Here is a 16,079-nt window from a genome sequence, read left to right on the forward strand (position 1 = left end):
TTTTGTGGTGTAAATGTATCTTGAACTTTATTTCTTTATTTAGAGATAGAGCGCGAAACAGGCCATTCCAGTGCAACGAAATGCACCGCCCAGCAACAACCTATTTATCCCCAGCCTAATGACAAGACAGCTTACAATGACCACTTTACCTACCAACCTGAAGTCTTTGGAATGTGGGAGGAAACTGGAGTACCCAGAAGACACCCATGACCTCATGGGAAGAATGTACAAACCTCTTACAGACGGCATGGAAATTGAACTCTGAACTCCGATGCCCCAAGCTGTAACAGCACCGTGCTAACTACTATGCTATCATAGCACCCCCATTGCGCATTCAGATTCAGATTTATCACATGTACATCGAAACATACAGTGAAATGAGCTGTTTGTGTTTCCAACCAACACACACAAGGTTCATTTCAATCCAAATTGTCTCCATCAACATCTCTATACCAAACTACCAGATGGTGGAAACACTGCTGCCTTTTGCTTCATTTTAATTGAGTAAAATGCATTAATATTAAGACCAAAATATCCCTGTTCGGCATCCCAAACTATCTAATGTTGTACTTTGACTTAATTCAAGAAAGCAGCACAATGTTTAATCCTTCATAAATCACTCTACAATATATGGTTTCAAGGTGAATTTCAGACAATGCGAATAATATCTAGAGGGAACCAGGAGCTTCTAAACATGTGCAAGTATTTTCTTGGTGATTTGTTAATCCCTTTATTAATCTCTTTCATCCTACTCTATCAGCCCTCTGACATTCAATCTCCCCTGATATAAAATAGGAAAAAAAACAGACCAAGATTGGAAAGAAAGCGAATGTAGGACTAGTGAGATCTTCAAAATCAAGACTGACCCCATGATCAGTGGAAGGAAAATACCTTCAATTTTAGTGACAATGAATTCCATGGTGAGAGTGAAGACTTAAGAAAAGATTTATGGTAGGGGAAAAAAATGTAGAAGGGTCTAGTTTTATAATGTGACACACCCTAAAATGGTGAACAATTTGGGCAAACAATAGGACCCTAGAAGGCCAGATTTAACTGATTGGCTAAACAGTTGTCTATTATGTCTTCTTAAGTCTACTTACCGTGGGGTTTATAGAAATATATGAGGGGTCATAGCAAGGAAATGGGTCCAGTCAAGAAGAGTAATGATCTCAATAAGGAAAAATGCAACAGAGGCAGGGGTGAAGATGTGCTTGTGTAAGTTAAATGCTATTATTTAAAGACAGTGCTTCTTAAATTCAGTGTTTATCTGTACTGAATCAGTCTTCAACAACATTAAGTGAAACATGGTACATAAATTCAACATTTATTTTACTGAGAGTGAACCATGGGAAGATTTATTGCATATTTGACATAAGTAGAAATTCCAAGTTACAACAACTACAATATTATGAAATTCTTTATCTTTACCGAGTTATGATTAAATCTCCAACATAGAAAAGCTAAAATAAAAATAGACTTTGTTCAAATAGTGAGGCAAATTGTTGTGAATGTTTCTGGACAAGTTCTTTAAATACATTTACAGATGAGCTCAACTAGCATTTTTTTCATATAAGTGTTCTTAGCCACATTAGTAAATATTACTAACCCAGTGCATCCATTTTAAAACTAAAACAAATACTCATGTACTTAATTCCAAATCTAATTTAGCTGATTAACCTAAACCTCAGGCCAAAACAATAATCCAGGAAAAGGTTAACTCAATTATACCACTTTGAAGCTTAATCATCTCTTTAATCAGACCAATGCTTAAACTATACAAGCTACCTGACCTTTTCCACCAAACTTGGTACTTTAAAATAATAAACAGAATATTTTTAACCAAAAAAACCCAGAAAATTCTGGAAACATTCAGCCAGTCAAACAGTATCTGTATAGCAATGAATAGTCCTTCATCAGAACTAAGGGTGCAAGTTGAATTAAACAGCTTATTTTGACCTTAACAGAAACTTTGAGAGTGAACAAGGTAAAAGACAAATGGAAGTATGGAGAGAAACAAAGCTTCTTCAAGGTAAGCATTCCTTGAACAAAAGTGCTAGTGAATTCAGAAGTAATCAAAAAGCAATAAAATGCAATGTCTAGAAATTGCAACAGGAGATGTAATAAGACTCAGCAGATCAAGTTAGCATTAGTGGAGAAAGAAAGTTATCAACGCAGTTCTGATGAACAGTATCAACTGAAATATTCAGTTTCTCCCTCCAAAGGTGCTGCATGAACTGTTGTTATTTTAGATTTCCCGGACCTTTCTTTAAAATTAACTCATGTAACTTAAGAGTCATAGTCATAGAAAAATGCAACAGAGAAACAAGCCCTTCTAGCCGAATCATTGCCTACTCCCATCAACCTGCACCTAAACCATCACAGCCCTCCATACTTCAACCATCCATGTATGTATACAAACTTCCCTTAAACATTGAAATCGAGCTCGCAAGCACCACTTGCATTGACAGCTCATTCCACACTCTCCCACCCTCTGAGTGAAGAAGTTTCCCCTTAAGTTCCCCTTAAACTTTTCACAACCCATGACCTCTAGTAGCCTCACCCAACTTCAGTGGAACAAGCCTGCCTGCATTTACCCTATCTACATCTTTCATAATTTTGTATACCTCCATCAAATCTCCCCTAAATCTTCAATGATCCAAGGAATAAAGTTCTAACCTATTCAATTTTCCTTTATAACTCAGATTCTTCAGTCCCAGCAACGTACTTATAAATTTTCTCTGTACTCTTTCAATCTTACTTACATCCTTCCTGCAGGTAGGTGACCAAAACTGCATATAATACTCCAAATTAGACCTCACCATTGTCTTATACAACTTTAACAATACAAATAATATATCATCTCCTGTACTCTAAACTTTGATTTACGAAGGCCAATGTGCCAAAAGCTTTCTTTATGACCCTATCTACCTATGGCGCTGCTTTCAATAAATTATGGATCTGTATTCCCAGGTCCCTTCCTTCTACAACATTTGTCCGCATTAACTTCCATCTCCCATCTCCCATTTTTCCAGCTGGTGCAGATCTCGCTGCAATCTTGGTGCCATCCCACTACACTTCCAACCTTGGTGTCATCCACAAATTTGCTGATCCATTTAACCACATTATCATTCAAATAAATCATTGATATAGATAACAATGGACCCAGCACTGATCCCTGCAACACTCCACTAGTCACAGACCTCCAGTCAGAGAAGCAATCATCTACTGCCACTCTACAGCTTCTTCCACAAAGCCTATGTCTGATCCTGTTTACTACCTCATCTTGACTGCCAATCGACTGAACCTTCTTGACTAACCTCACATGATCTTGTAAAATGCCTTGCTAAAGTCCATGCAGACGATATCTACTGCTTTATCTTCATCAACTTTCCTGGTTACTTCCTCAAAAAAACTCTAAGATTGGTTATACATAATCTACCATGCACAAAGCCAAGCTGACGATCCCTAAACAGTCCATGTCTATCCAAAAACTAATAATTCCGGTCCCTTAAAATACCATCTTACTACTGATTTCCTGGTTTATTTTTTGAGCCTTTCTTAAGCAGCGGAACAACATTAGTTACCTTCCAATCCTCTGGTACCTAACTTCTATAGATTCAGTGTCCATCTCCGAAGTAAATACAGATGCAAAAAATCCATTTACCATCTCCCCTATCTCTTTCGGCTCCACACATAGATTACCATTCTGATCTTCTAGAGGACCAATTTTGTCCCTTGCAATCCTTTTGTTCTTAACATTATCTGTAAAATCCCTAGGATTCTCTTTTATTTTGTCCGCTTGGACAACCTCATGCCTTCTTTTAGCTGCCCTGATTTCTTTCTAAAAGTGTTTTCTTGCATTTCTTATACTCCATAAGCACCTCATTTGTTGCTAGCTGCCTATATCTGCTATACACCCTTTTTCTTCTTAACTAGAGCCTCAATCTCTCTTGAAAACCAAGGTTCCCTAAACCTGTGATCTTTACCTTTAATTCTGACAGGCACATACAAGCTTTATATTCCCAAAATTTCACTTTTGAAAGCTTCCCATTTACCAAGTATATCTTAACCTATAAAAAACAGCCTGTCCCAATCCACAATTGCCAGATCCTTTCTGATACCATCATAACAGGCTTTTCTCTAATTTAGAACCTCAACCCACAGACCAGATCTATCTTCTTCCATAAATACTTTGAAACTAAAATGCATTCTGATCACTAGATGCAAAGTGTTCCCCTACACAAACTTCTGTCACCTGCGATGCCTCATTCCCTAATAGCAGATCAAGTATCGCAGACCTTCATTGGGACTTCTATATACTGATTCAGAAAACTTCCCTGATCACATTGAGTCCTTTTACAGAATAGGAGCTCCAATCAATAGGTGGAAAGTTAAAATCACGCACTTTATATTTCTTGCAACAGTCTGCAATATCCCTGCTACGATAATACAGCATTTAAGGTGCACATGGAACTGACTGATTAACTGTGATTACAAGGTATATAAACAGGAAAATTAATCTTCTGCATTACTATGCGTTAACATCTATATAAATAACTTGGCACATTTCATTTTTCTACCACTCTTCTAAACGTATTAAAAACTTGCACTGCTATTCTGTAAGCAGTCAAAGTTATTTAGTAACTTGCTCAAGTGTCTCAGGTGCAAAGATAGAAATAGAGTAGACCACCCATTTCTTCAACTTGTTCCATTGCTTCTTAAGGCAATGTATTATGAGCAGACACTAGATGCAGATGTTGGAATCAAGAGCGCAAACTTAGCTGGCATGGTAGCAAAGCAATTAGCATAATACCCTTCCAGCACCAGCAACCTCAGTTCAATTCCCACTAATCTCAGTAAGGAGTTTGTACGCTTTCCCTGTGACCATGTGGGTTTACTCTGGGAGCTCTGAATTCCTCCCACATTCCAAAGATGTATGTAAATTGAACACATTGGTGTAGCTGGGCAGCATGGGTTTGTTGGGCTGGAAGAGCTTATTACCGTGCTGTATCTCAAATAAAAACATAAAATAGATGAGCTGCTGGAGGAACTCAGCAGGTCAAGTAGTACCCATCGAGGGAAATGGACAGACGACATTTTGGATTGGGAACTCCTATCTGTTATGAAGGCAGGGTGGAAGCTGGTAGTGAAGTTGATGTTGTCAAGAGCTGGCGAGTGATGCCAGGGTATGTTCGGATCAAAGACTGTGCCATATAGACAAAGAAGGCAGGCATTGCTAGGGTCAATGCAAGTGCCCACTGTTACACCTTTGATTTGTTGAAAGCAAGAGGACTCAAAGGAGAAATTTTTCAGGATAAGCAGAAATTCTGGCAGGTGACGGAGAGGAACTGGCTGGATCTATGTTCTAGAAAGAAATGGAGTTTAAAAGCCTTTCTGATGGGAATAGGATTATATAGGGACCGAACATCCATAATGAAGATGGGGGTGGGAGGGGTGTGGAATGCACCTTGAAGGTCAAGGTATTAGAAGTTGTTAAAATGGTTGGAAGCACACAAGGTGTCCTGGATATAGGTGGGAAGAGAAGGGACAAGCGTTAAGGTTTGAAGAGGTAACTGTAGTGGGGTAAAGGCAGAAACAATGCACCTACCAGGGGAGTAGTGTTTATGATTCTTGGGTAGGAGATAGAAACACAGTACAGGTGTCCCCCGGTTTTCGAACGTTGGCTTTTCGACACCTCACTGTTACGAAAAACCTACATTAGTTACCTGTTTTCGCTAATAGAAGGTGATTTCACTGTTATGAAAAAAGACAGTGCGCAAAAAAGGTAGCGCATGAAAAAGGCAGCGTGCGCCCCGAGCAGCCAAGCTCCTCCCCCCGGAACTGCATTCTAGCTGCCACTGCTTGAACACGTGCCTGTGAGCATCTGTGCTTTATGTCAATTTATTTTGTGCATCCATTAGCAAGATGAGTTCTAAGGTATCGGAATAGCCTAAAAGAGCTTGTAAGGGTGTTACACTTACGGTAAAACTAGACATAATTAAGCGTTTCGATCGTGGTGAACTAAGTAAGGACAAAGTGAGTTTGGTTTGTGAAAGTTGACGAAGATGATGTTGAAGAGGTTTTGACATCCCATGACCAAGAACTGATAGATGAAGAGCAGATGCAATTGGAAGAGGAAAGGATAACAATGGAAACCGAACAGACCGAAAGTGAAGTCGTCCAGGAACTGAACGTAAAGCAACTGCGTGAGATTCTCGCTGCGATTGACAATGCTGCAACGATTGCATAAAAGTACGACTTTAATTTTGAAAGGGTACATAGATTTAGGGCATATTTGCAGGATGGTTTGAGTGCTTATTAAGAACTGTATGATAGAAAAATGCGCGAGGCTAAGCGGTCAAGCATACTGTCACTTTTCAAGCCTTCCACATCAGCCACAGCAGATGACGAACCTTGACTTTCAACATCGAGGCAGGCAGACATAGAAGATAACCTGCCTACCCTGATGGAAACAGACGACGATGAGATGACACCCCAGTGTCCCACCACCCCAGTCTCCGACGACTCAGCCTAACACACCATCATCAGTGTTCTCGCTGTCTTCCCGATGAAGGTAAGTGATACTACACTGTACGTACATTATTTTTACTTTATATAGGCTGTGTATTTTTATGTGTTATTTGGTACAATTTGTTATTTGGTATGATTTGGCAGCTTCGTAGCTTAAAGGTTACTGGAGAGAATGCTTCTGCTGAGAGCGCTTGCGCCATGTGTTTCTGCTGAGAGTGCTTGTGCCGAGTATTTCTGCCAAGAGCGCTTGCGTGAGATTTTCGCTAGAGTGGGCAGTGCTGCAATGATTGCAGAAAAGTATTTCTACTTTATATAGGCTGTGTATTTATCATATCATTCATGCTTTTACTATATGTTACTGTTATTTTAGGTTTTATGTGTTATTTGGCATGATTTGGTAGGTTATTTTTTGGGTCTGCAAATGCTCACAAATTTTTCCCATATAAATAAATGGTAATTGTTTCTTCATTTTACGACATTCCGGCTTACGAACCATTTCATAGGAACGCTCTAGCTTCTGATGGCGGGGGAAACCTGTATAGGGTTGGGTAACTATCAGGTTGGAGGTTGTTGAGCAGGGGAGATCAGATGAAGGATATCAACCTGAAACACTGAGTATCCACTTCCTCTATAGATCCTGTCTGACTCGCAAGTTCCTCCAATAGCTTGTTTTGTTGCTATGTATTTTGCGTAACCAGACAGTGAGCTTTCATGTGTTTTCACTCAAAGCTGCACATCAACCTGTCAAAGCACCAAAGTTCAAAGCAAGGATGAGAAGTTGAGCTGATTTTCGTTACCTCAATACACAGACACCAAGTCCACAAAGCAAAATTCTAACATTTCCAGTAGAAGTCTAGCTGAGTTTGGTGAGTACCACAAGATTTTGGATTGATCTATGTGACTAATAAAGATGATGAAAATATATGCAGAATAAAAGAGCATTCTATTTTGTTAGCATTTAAACTGTAATTAATTATCTATTAATAATATATCTATTATTTTGACTGGATAGATCCAAATTAAAATTCTCCCAAGCCTGAACTTTAGCATGACCCAGGACAATGCAGCCACCTGACTGGCTCCCATCCTCCCCAAAACATTCAATCACATCACAATGTACCTGCAGTGTGTCATCGCCAAAATACACTGCAGTAACTTAATGACTATTGTGACGGTACATTCCGATACTGTCTACCATTAATTAGGGCAAAGCTTCAGGTGCATGTTGTCTAAGTCACAACCTGACTTGAAAATGCATCACCATTTCTGCAAGGTTATCGTATTTAAATCCTGGAACTCAACAGCATTGATTCAATGTTGTTTATTATCATTCCTCAGTAAAAAAAAAGTGTAAAGGAGAATAAAATGATTGTTACTCTGCATATGATGCAGCATTAAAAAAAAGCAATCCTATAAAATTTATTTATATATCAATAAATTAGAGAGAGTGCAGAGACGATTTACTAGGATGTTACCTGGGTTTCAGCACTTAAGTTACAGAGAAAGGTTGAACAAGTTAGGTCTCTATTCATTGGAGCGTAGAAGGTTGAGGGGGGATTTGATCGAGGTATTTAAAATGTTGAGAGGGATAGATAGAGTTGACGTGAATAGGCTGTTTCCATTGAGAGTAGGGGAGATTCAAACGAGAGGACATGATTTGAGAGTTAGGGGGCAAAAGTTTAAGGGAAACATGAGGGGGTATTTCTTTACTCAGAGAGTGATAGCTGTGTGGAATGAGCTTCCTGTAGAAGTAGTAGAGGCCAGTTCAGTTGTGTCATTTAAGGTAAAATTGGATAGGTATATGGACAGGAAAGGAGTGGAGGGTTATGGGCTGAGTGCGGGTAGGTGGGACTAGGTGAGATTAAGAGTTCGGCACGGACTAGGAGGGCCGGAATGGCCTGTTTCCGTGCTGTGATTGTTATATGGTTATATGGTTATAAAACACAATGTACAAGTAACTGTCATATATATAGACTGATTGTATGTGCATAAAGTGACGCTAGGTGACGTGTATGTAGTGGTGGTGGGACAGGTTAATGGGTGGAGGTGTTGATCAGCCTGAACTCAACACAAGGGCTGCAGTTATTCAATAATTAGTTTTCCATCACCTTCTAGAAAGCAATTAGGGGGTGGACAAATTAAATTTGAACTCGCCCACATCCCAAATAAAATAAAATATAAAAACAAATTTTCAAGCACTAAATATAGATATAAAAACTCACTTGGTTAGTAGCTTTTTTAGTGAAATTAATGAGAAGACAATTAGTCCGCTTCATAAGCATTTTTCAATAATAACCCACTAAAGGCATCAGAATTTCAAAATATACAATGACCATGTTTAAGTCAATGGTTTTAGTAAGACGATGCAATGGCATAACACATGGGAATTGTTTCTCTACAGTGAGTCTGCCCTACCTTTGAGCTTCAAAGTCTGCTGTCTGATGCTGGAGCAAGGACCTACAGTACATGGGCTGGGATGATTGGAGCTGGAAGCATTCTAAAGTCACTAACATATTTTAAGCCAAAATGCTGGAAACTGCTGAGCCATAGCACAAAGTTTGGCTGATGACACAATGCAATGGCAATCATTCTTTTAACTTCCACTCTACTGGAAAAGGATTGGTTATTCCAGCCAAACACTTTAAAACTGTCAAATATCCACAACATACAAGTGGTTACTTTTAAGTCTCATTTTAATGTCAACTTCACTAACTAAAAGAAGGATTTAATTAAATAATTTGAAATCAGTTAGTGGAAATTATTTAAAAATCTACACTTCTGCTGCATAGGTTACATGGATTTCAAGCTAATTTTAAAAATTAGAAGTAGGAGGTGACTGTCTTAAGCAATGTTCTCTCTAGCTTTTTTTTACAGCTGCACAACAAATTTTTACGCAGCTTGAAAACTGCGTGGCACTTTATATGCTTTTTCTTTGTAATATAAGTTTTCTTTGTATCAGTGCTAAAGAAGAATAATGTGGGCTGCCTGGTAGCACTCACATCGACAGTGATGAAATGCTTTGAGAGGTTGGTCATGACTAGACTGAACTCCTGCCTCAGCAAGAACCTGAACCCATTGCAATTTGCCTATCGCCACAATAGGTCAACAGCAGACGCAATCTCAATGGGTCTCCACAAGTAACAATCCTCATAGAGATCAGAAGTGGAGAGAGATCTGGGTGTCAAGATCTCTGAGGATCTAACCTGGTCCCAACATATTGATGTAGTCATAAAGAAGGCAAGACAGCGGCTATATTTTATTAGGAGTTTGAAGAGATTTGGCATGTCAACAAATACACTCAAAAACTTCTACAGATGTACCATGGAGAGCATTCTGACAGGCTGCATCACTGTCTGGTATGGAGGAGCTACTGCACAGGACCAAAAGAAGCTGCAGCAGGCTGTAAATCTAGTAGTCAGCTCCACCCTGGGCACTAGCCTACAAAGTACCCAAGACATCTTTAGGGAGCGGTGTCTCAGAAAGGCAGTGTCCATTATTAAGGACCTCCAGTACCCAGAGCATGCCCTTTTCCCACTGTTACCATCAGGTAGGAGATACAGAAGCCTGAAGGCACACACTCAGCGATTCATGAACAGCTTCTTCCCCTCTGCCATCCGATTCCTAAATGGACATTGAAGCTTTGGACACAGCCTCACTTTTTAAAAATATACAGTATTTCTGTTTTTGCACTTAAAAAAATCTATTCAATATACGTAATTGATTTATTTGTTTAATTATTATGTTTTATTTTATTTATTATTATTATTATTATTTTTCTCTCTCTCTCTGCTAGATTATGTATTGCATTAAACTGCTGCTGCTAAGTTAAAAAATTTCACGTCACATGCTGGTGATAATAAGCCTGATTCTGATATACACACTATGAATATTTACAATGAAAATTGATAAATCATATACTTTTAATTTTATTTATTAATCAAAGGGTATAATTAAGGGTACAGTACAAAGAAAATCTTTTACCTTTCATAAATCTTTTTGTCACCTGTCTTTATTATAAATTCATTGTCTATAAACACTGTCTAGTTAATTTCACATCAGAAGAAAGTTAAGTTTTAATCCTCATTAGATCATCCAAATGTTCCATTTCTAGTCTGTTCTGGAGCTACATTTGATTGAATTCATAGACTGAATCCATGTTTGTAGTCAGCACTGTGGGAGGAAACTGGAACACCCAGAGGAAACACACGCTGTCATGGCGAGAATGTACAAACTCCTTAAAGATGGTGCTGGAATTGAACTCCAAGCACTGGAACATCCCAAGCTATTATAGTGTTGCGCTAACTACATTCTCAAATTACAATGAGAAAGCCACAAACCATTCACAAAATACATAATTTAGGTGGGACAAATCAAAAGTAAACTAAAAATTGTAGCACCGAAACTCTCAATTGTTGTGTATTCATCGTGGGGCTCAATAAACAATGCCTCCTCTCCATCACTGCAACACTAGTCTCAAAAAATTTACTATATACTGTATAAACTGTACAAAGAGTAGACCTATATAATGCAATCTCACCGTGCATATTTGTGGTCATGTTAAGCATAACATATATATCCACCAGCTCAATTTATACCTGGTGATAACATTGACAGTTGGCATTACTTAATACTTAATTGAGAAGTTCTCAAGACACACTTCAAAAATAACATACTGCTGTAAATCTAATTATGAAATACTCTTACAGATGATTATGTTTATAATGTAGAAAAGTAGTATTTCCAAAGCTAATGCATTAGCAAGAAAAAAGTTTAGCTGTGGAATATGAGAGGAAACTAGAGTATTTAGAGGAAACCTGAACAGTCATGGGAAGAACGTACAAATGAACCTAGTTGCTGGCGCTGTAATAGTGTCACACTAGCTGCTACACTATCTGAAACATTGACTGTTTATTCCCCTCCACGGATGCTGCAAAACCTGCCAAGTTCTTCCAGCGTTTTGAATGTGTGTTACTTTTTACTTGTTTTGTGAAATGTGCAGATAACAAGCAAATAGACTGCTTCTTAATTGCTTCTACAGCACTTGAATAGTCAAAGATACAGTGGGTATGAAAGGGAAAAAGAGGGAGTTTATAAGTTTCCATTCATTAGTGTTGCTTTACAGTGACTGCCAGCTATCAATATTGGAAAATCACATTAGATACGAACTTTCATGTGAAATCACAAACACATGGAGGTGTGTTTACAATTAAGATAGATCTAACTCTATAAACACTCAAAATGAAGCCTCAAATATCATAAATATCGTGAAATGTAGTGTGTTACAACAGATAACAAGAAACTATTTTCTCCTGTTGAAAAGTCCAGAACTAGAGGGCATGGTTCAAAAATTAGAACCAGGGCTTTCAGGAATGGAATAAGGAAAGAATTAGTAAGTAGTAGAAAATTTTGAATTCTCTTTCACAAACAGATTGAGATATTTGTTAAACAAACATGTTGTTGTTAAGTCACAGAATAAGACATAGGACCAGAATTAGGCCATTCAGCCCATCAAGTCTGCTCTGCCATTCAATTATAACTGAATTGAATATACCCAATGATTTGTCCTCCACAGCCATCTGTGGCAATAAATAGGACTAAATATTCTATGTTCTTATACCCAATTATCTGTCTTACCCATTCATCCAGCACAAGCAACCCATTCCGTTTCTAGCCCTATTTCACGAAATGCAGAACAGAAATGTTGGAGCAGTATGCCTCCAATCTGTGGGCTGCTGGCAGCGTGCCCCTGTGAGAGGTGCAGGGAGGGAAGAAACATCAGAAGGGCTGCTGGCTCAGGACAGAGAGTGCAGAGGTCAAAGGAGGGAGTAAACCAGTAATTAGTGATGAGTAAACTGATATTGGGAGAGCATGGCAATTAATAGACTGACATGGTGGTCACAGTAAATGGGAGTTTTATTTTTATTTAGTGATACAGTATGTAGTAGGCCCTTCTGGCCTTTCCAGCCACGATGCCTCAGCAACTTCACAACCAAGACTAACTCAACCTAATCACGGGACAACTTCCATAACCAATTAACCTACGAAGTACATATTTAGACTGTGGGAAGAAATCCACACATTCCACAGGGAAGATGTGCAGAGACTTCTTACATAACAGTCCCAGAACTGAACTCCAAACTCCAGAACACTTCGAGCTGTAATAGCATCAGGCCAGCTGTGGCACAGTTAGCGGAGATAACTGAGTTAGTGGGGTCCGACGAGAATAGGGAGAAGTTTTGCTCCCCGCTCACGTGTGCTGTGCAGCACGGTTATGTGGCTAGTTAGTGGTTAATCACTGACCTCTCTATTCACTGTCCTGTGCTAAACAGAGGACAGAGCTGAGTGAGTGTTGGGTTGGCAGCAGTGAAAATGGTTAATAGAAAACCAGATACTGATAAATACAGGGAACTGGGGGACTTTGGCAGGGGTAACAGGAATGGGGAGGGCAAGTCTAGAGAGAGTGTTGGCTTGTTGGTATGAAAGGCTGTTGATAATGGATGGGAGGAAACAACCAACAGGGTCAAGGAGGGTTGAGGGGGAAGAGAAAGGGGGTGCACAGGTAGGCAACAGAGATGGGTGACTGAAAGAGCAGAAATGGGGTTATTGATAAGGAGCAGTGAAACTGTTGTAAGGCATATTGAAATTGTGGGGGGGGGGTGTCAGGTGGACGGAGAGAATTCAGGTGAGGGTCTGGTTGGTTGGGTGAGGAAGGTGATGGAGAAAGGTTGATAGGTAAGAGATTCATAAAAGTCAGGTTAGAGGGGTGAAGGCAGGTTGATGCGGAGAGATCAGGAGGTGGTTGGTATGGGTCAAAATTGATAAGAGTTGAAGGGAGGACAGATTGATAGGGGAGGGATTGATGGGAGGTGGTTGATGAGGGGTTCATGCTCGAGTTTGATGGAAATAGGTTGGTGGGGTAGAAATTGATAAGAGTCAGGTTAGAAGAGAGGACAGGTTGATGGGGGGTTGAAGTTTATAAGATTCAGGTTATAAGGAAGGACAGGTTGATGTGATGTTGATGCTTGAGAGAGTTTGATGAGGGATAGATGTTGACGGGGAAGGCGTCAGGTTGGTGAGAGTAGAAGTTGATGAAGGTCAGTTTCGAAGGGAGCACAGGCTGATGGGGAAAGAGATGTTGATGGGGTAAGAGATCGTAGTGGGATCAGGTTGTTCCGGGATGCCCGCCGCCGCACAATCCTCCCTCTACCCATATGTCCGGTGCGCGCTACGGCGGCGTCGGTACTCACAAAGCTCGCTGTATCGGTGGCAGCCGTGGCTCAGCTGCTCCATGTACCTGTTGAGCACGTCGGTGAGGATGTCGCAGGCCGTGAGCTGCACAGAGTCCCAGCCCAGCGCCTGGCAGATCTGCGCCACCGCCACCCGCAGCAGCGCCCGACCGTAACTCTCACACATCGCGGCTGGCCAACCCGGGACGAGTCACCCGCCCCCTGTCCCGCCGCCGTCAGTGGCACTGGCTCACCGGGATCCGCCGCCCATGCAACCGCCCGGCCCGCGCCACCGCCGCCGCCGCCATGTTGTGCCGCCGGGCTCCGCCAGGCGCCACCAATCGAGCGCCACCAGCGACTGGCGATGATCGCCATCGATGGTTTCCGTATCGACTGAGCGAGCCTGTGTGGTTGCTGGGAGACGGGCCCAGCAGAGGCGAGCGGAACATGTCCGACCGGGCGGTGTCTTCCCCTGGAGCTGGGAGCCGAAGAAGAGCGGCGGCGGTGGAAAAGGAAATGGAAGAAAGGATGGTTCACAAGAAATGGAGTGATTGGCTGCTAAGGGACAGGGTAGCTAAGGAAAACGATTCATAAGGAATGGACAAGTTGCTCACAAACATTGGGGGAATTACTGAAGGACGATGGACATGAGGCCGGTAATATTTACAAGGGACAATTGTTTATAAGGGACAAGACACTAACATTAAGGGATGTGGATTATTGATAGCAGATGTGTGATACGGGATGCTGAAATTGGTGGGGGTCAAGTGGATGGGAAGAAGTCGATGGGAACCAGTTTGTTGGGGGAGAGGTAAGGTGAGGGTCAGGTCAGTGGGGGCAAAGGTTAATTAGTGTCGGGTTAGAGGGCAGGACAGGTTGAGGGAGGTGGGGGAAGGTTGATGAGAGAGGTAGCGTAACATTCTATAGCGCCGGGTTCAATTCGAACGGGGCTGATAGGGTCTGTAAGGAATTGGCACGTCCTCCCCCACGGTCTAAAGACTGGTTAGGGTTAGTGAGCTGTAGCATGCTTTATTGGTGCTGGAAGTGTGGCAAGATTGAAGGCTGCCCAGCACAATGATTGCTGATTTGATTTGAACACAACTGATTCTGCAGATGCTGGAAATCCAGAGTTAACACAAAATGCCTGAAGAACTCGGCAAGTAGAGAAGATCAATGGAAAGTAATAAACATTTGATGCTTCAGGCTGAGACCCTTAATAACCTGCTCCCTTTTTAATGTTTCAATATTTTGGGGATTTATGATTGAGATGCCCTTTTTTGTGCGGGGGTGGATGAGTTTGATGTTTCTCTCAGAATGACTTTTATGTTCTTTCTTTGCATCGTAGCGATCTGGAGACGACAAATTCCGGAGTTGAATATGGATTTATGCATTGTTAATAAATGAACCTTTTGAACCATCGAACCTTTCATAACGATTGGGTTTGATTTGACGCAGACGATGAATTATCACCGTGTGTTTCGATGTACATGTGACAAATCAAGCTCATCTTCAATCTCTTAAGAATCTGTAGGTGATGGAAATCCAGAACAACATGGGAACAGGCCCTTGAGCTCATCATGTCTGTGCTGTCCAAGGTACCCAATTAAACTAAACTAAGGGAAACAAAATCATACTGTACTATACTAAACTATGCCATACTAAGCTATGTTAAATCCTTTTTGCCAGCAGATGATCCATATCCTCCATTCTCTGCATATCTATGTGCCTAACAGCCAGTTTTTAATGTCACCCACCACCACCTCTGGCAGTCTGTTCCAGGCACCCACCATTCTCCATGTTAACAACAATCCTCGTGCTGCACGTCTGCTTTAAGCTTTCATTTAAAAGCATGCCACTTTGTATTTGGAGCAACACACACAAAATGCTGGAGGAATTTAGCAGGTCAGGCAGCATCCAAGGAGATGTATAAACATTTGATGTTTTGGGCCAAGACCCTTCAACAGGACTGGAAAAGAAGGGAGAAGAAGCCAAAGTAAGAGGGTGGGGGAGGGGAAAGAGTACAAGCTAGGTGATAGGTGAAGCCAGATGGGTGGGGGAGGGGGGATTTGTCTGGTATTTGTCTTTTAACAGTCAGTGAATCTAAACCTAAGTCACATTTATTGTCATGAAGAAATACAATATTATCAATGTTAAAGTCAAAGTCAAGTTTATTGTCATAAGCATAAGTATGTGTATAAAACTTACTTGCAGCAGCGTTACAGGCACATTGTATCATATAAGCAGCAGTCACAAGAAAAACTGAAATTAAATGAAATTATGCATATTTTTCCTCAATAAAGAACACAATTAGAATAAAATAAG

General features: G+C 40.7%; 1 protein-coding gene across 2 annotated transcripts in view; it reads right to left on the reverse strand.

Annotated features, from left to right (window-relative positions):
• Window positions 1–14,081, reverse strand: part of taf3 (TAF3 RNA polymerase II, TATA box binding protein (TBP)-associated facto) — a 236,851-nt gene extending 222,770 nt beyond the window's left edge. The window contains exon 1 of one of the 2 annotated variants that reach the window (XM_073066521.1): window positions 13,779–14,081. In XM_073066521.1, coding sequence (XP_072922622.1) covers window positions 13,779–13,944 — 166 coding nt within the window. In that variant the 5' untranslated portion in view covers window positions 13,945–14,081. The remainder of the gene's footprint in view (window positions 1–13,778) is intronic. The other variant, XM_073066522.1, reaches the window with a different exon arrangement.
• Window positions 14,082–16,079: the final 1,998 nt, after the last annotated feature.

The sequence above is a fragment of the Hemitrygon akajei genome, chromosome 14 (genome assembly GCF_048418815.1).
Source record: "Hemitrygon akajei chromosome 14, sHemAka1.3, whole genome shotgun sequence".
Taxonomy (NCBI): Eukaryota; Metazoa; Chordata; class Chondrichthyes; order Myliobatiformes; family Dasyatidae; genus Hemitrygon; species Hemitrygon akajei.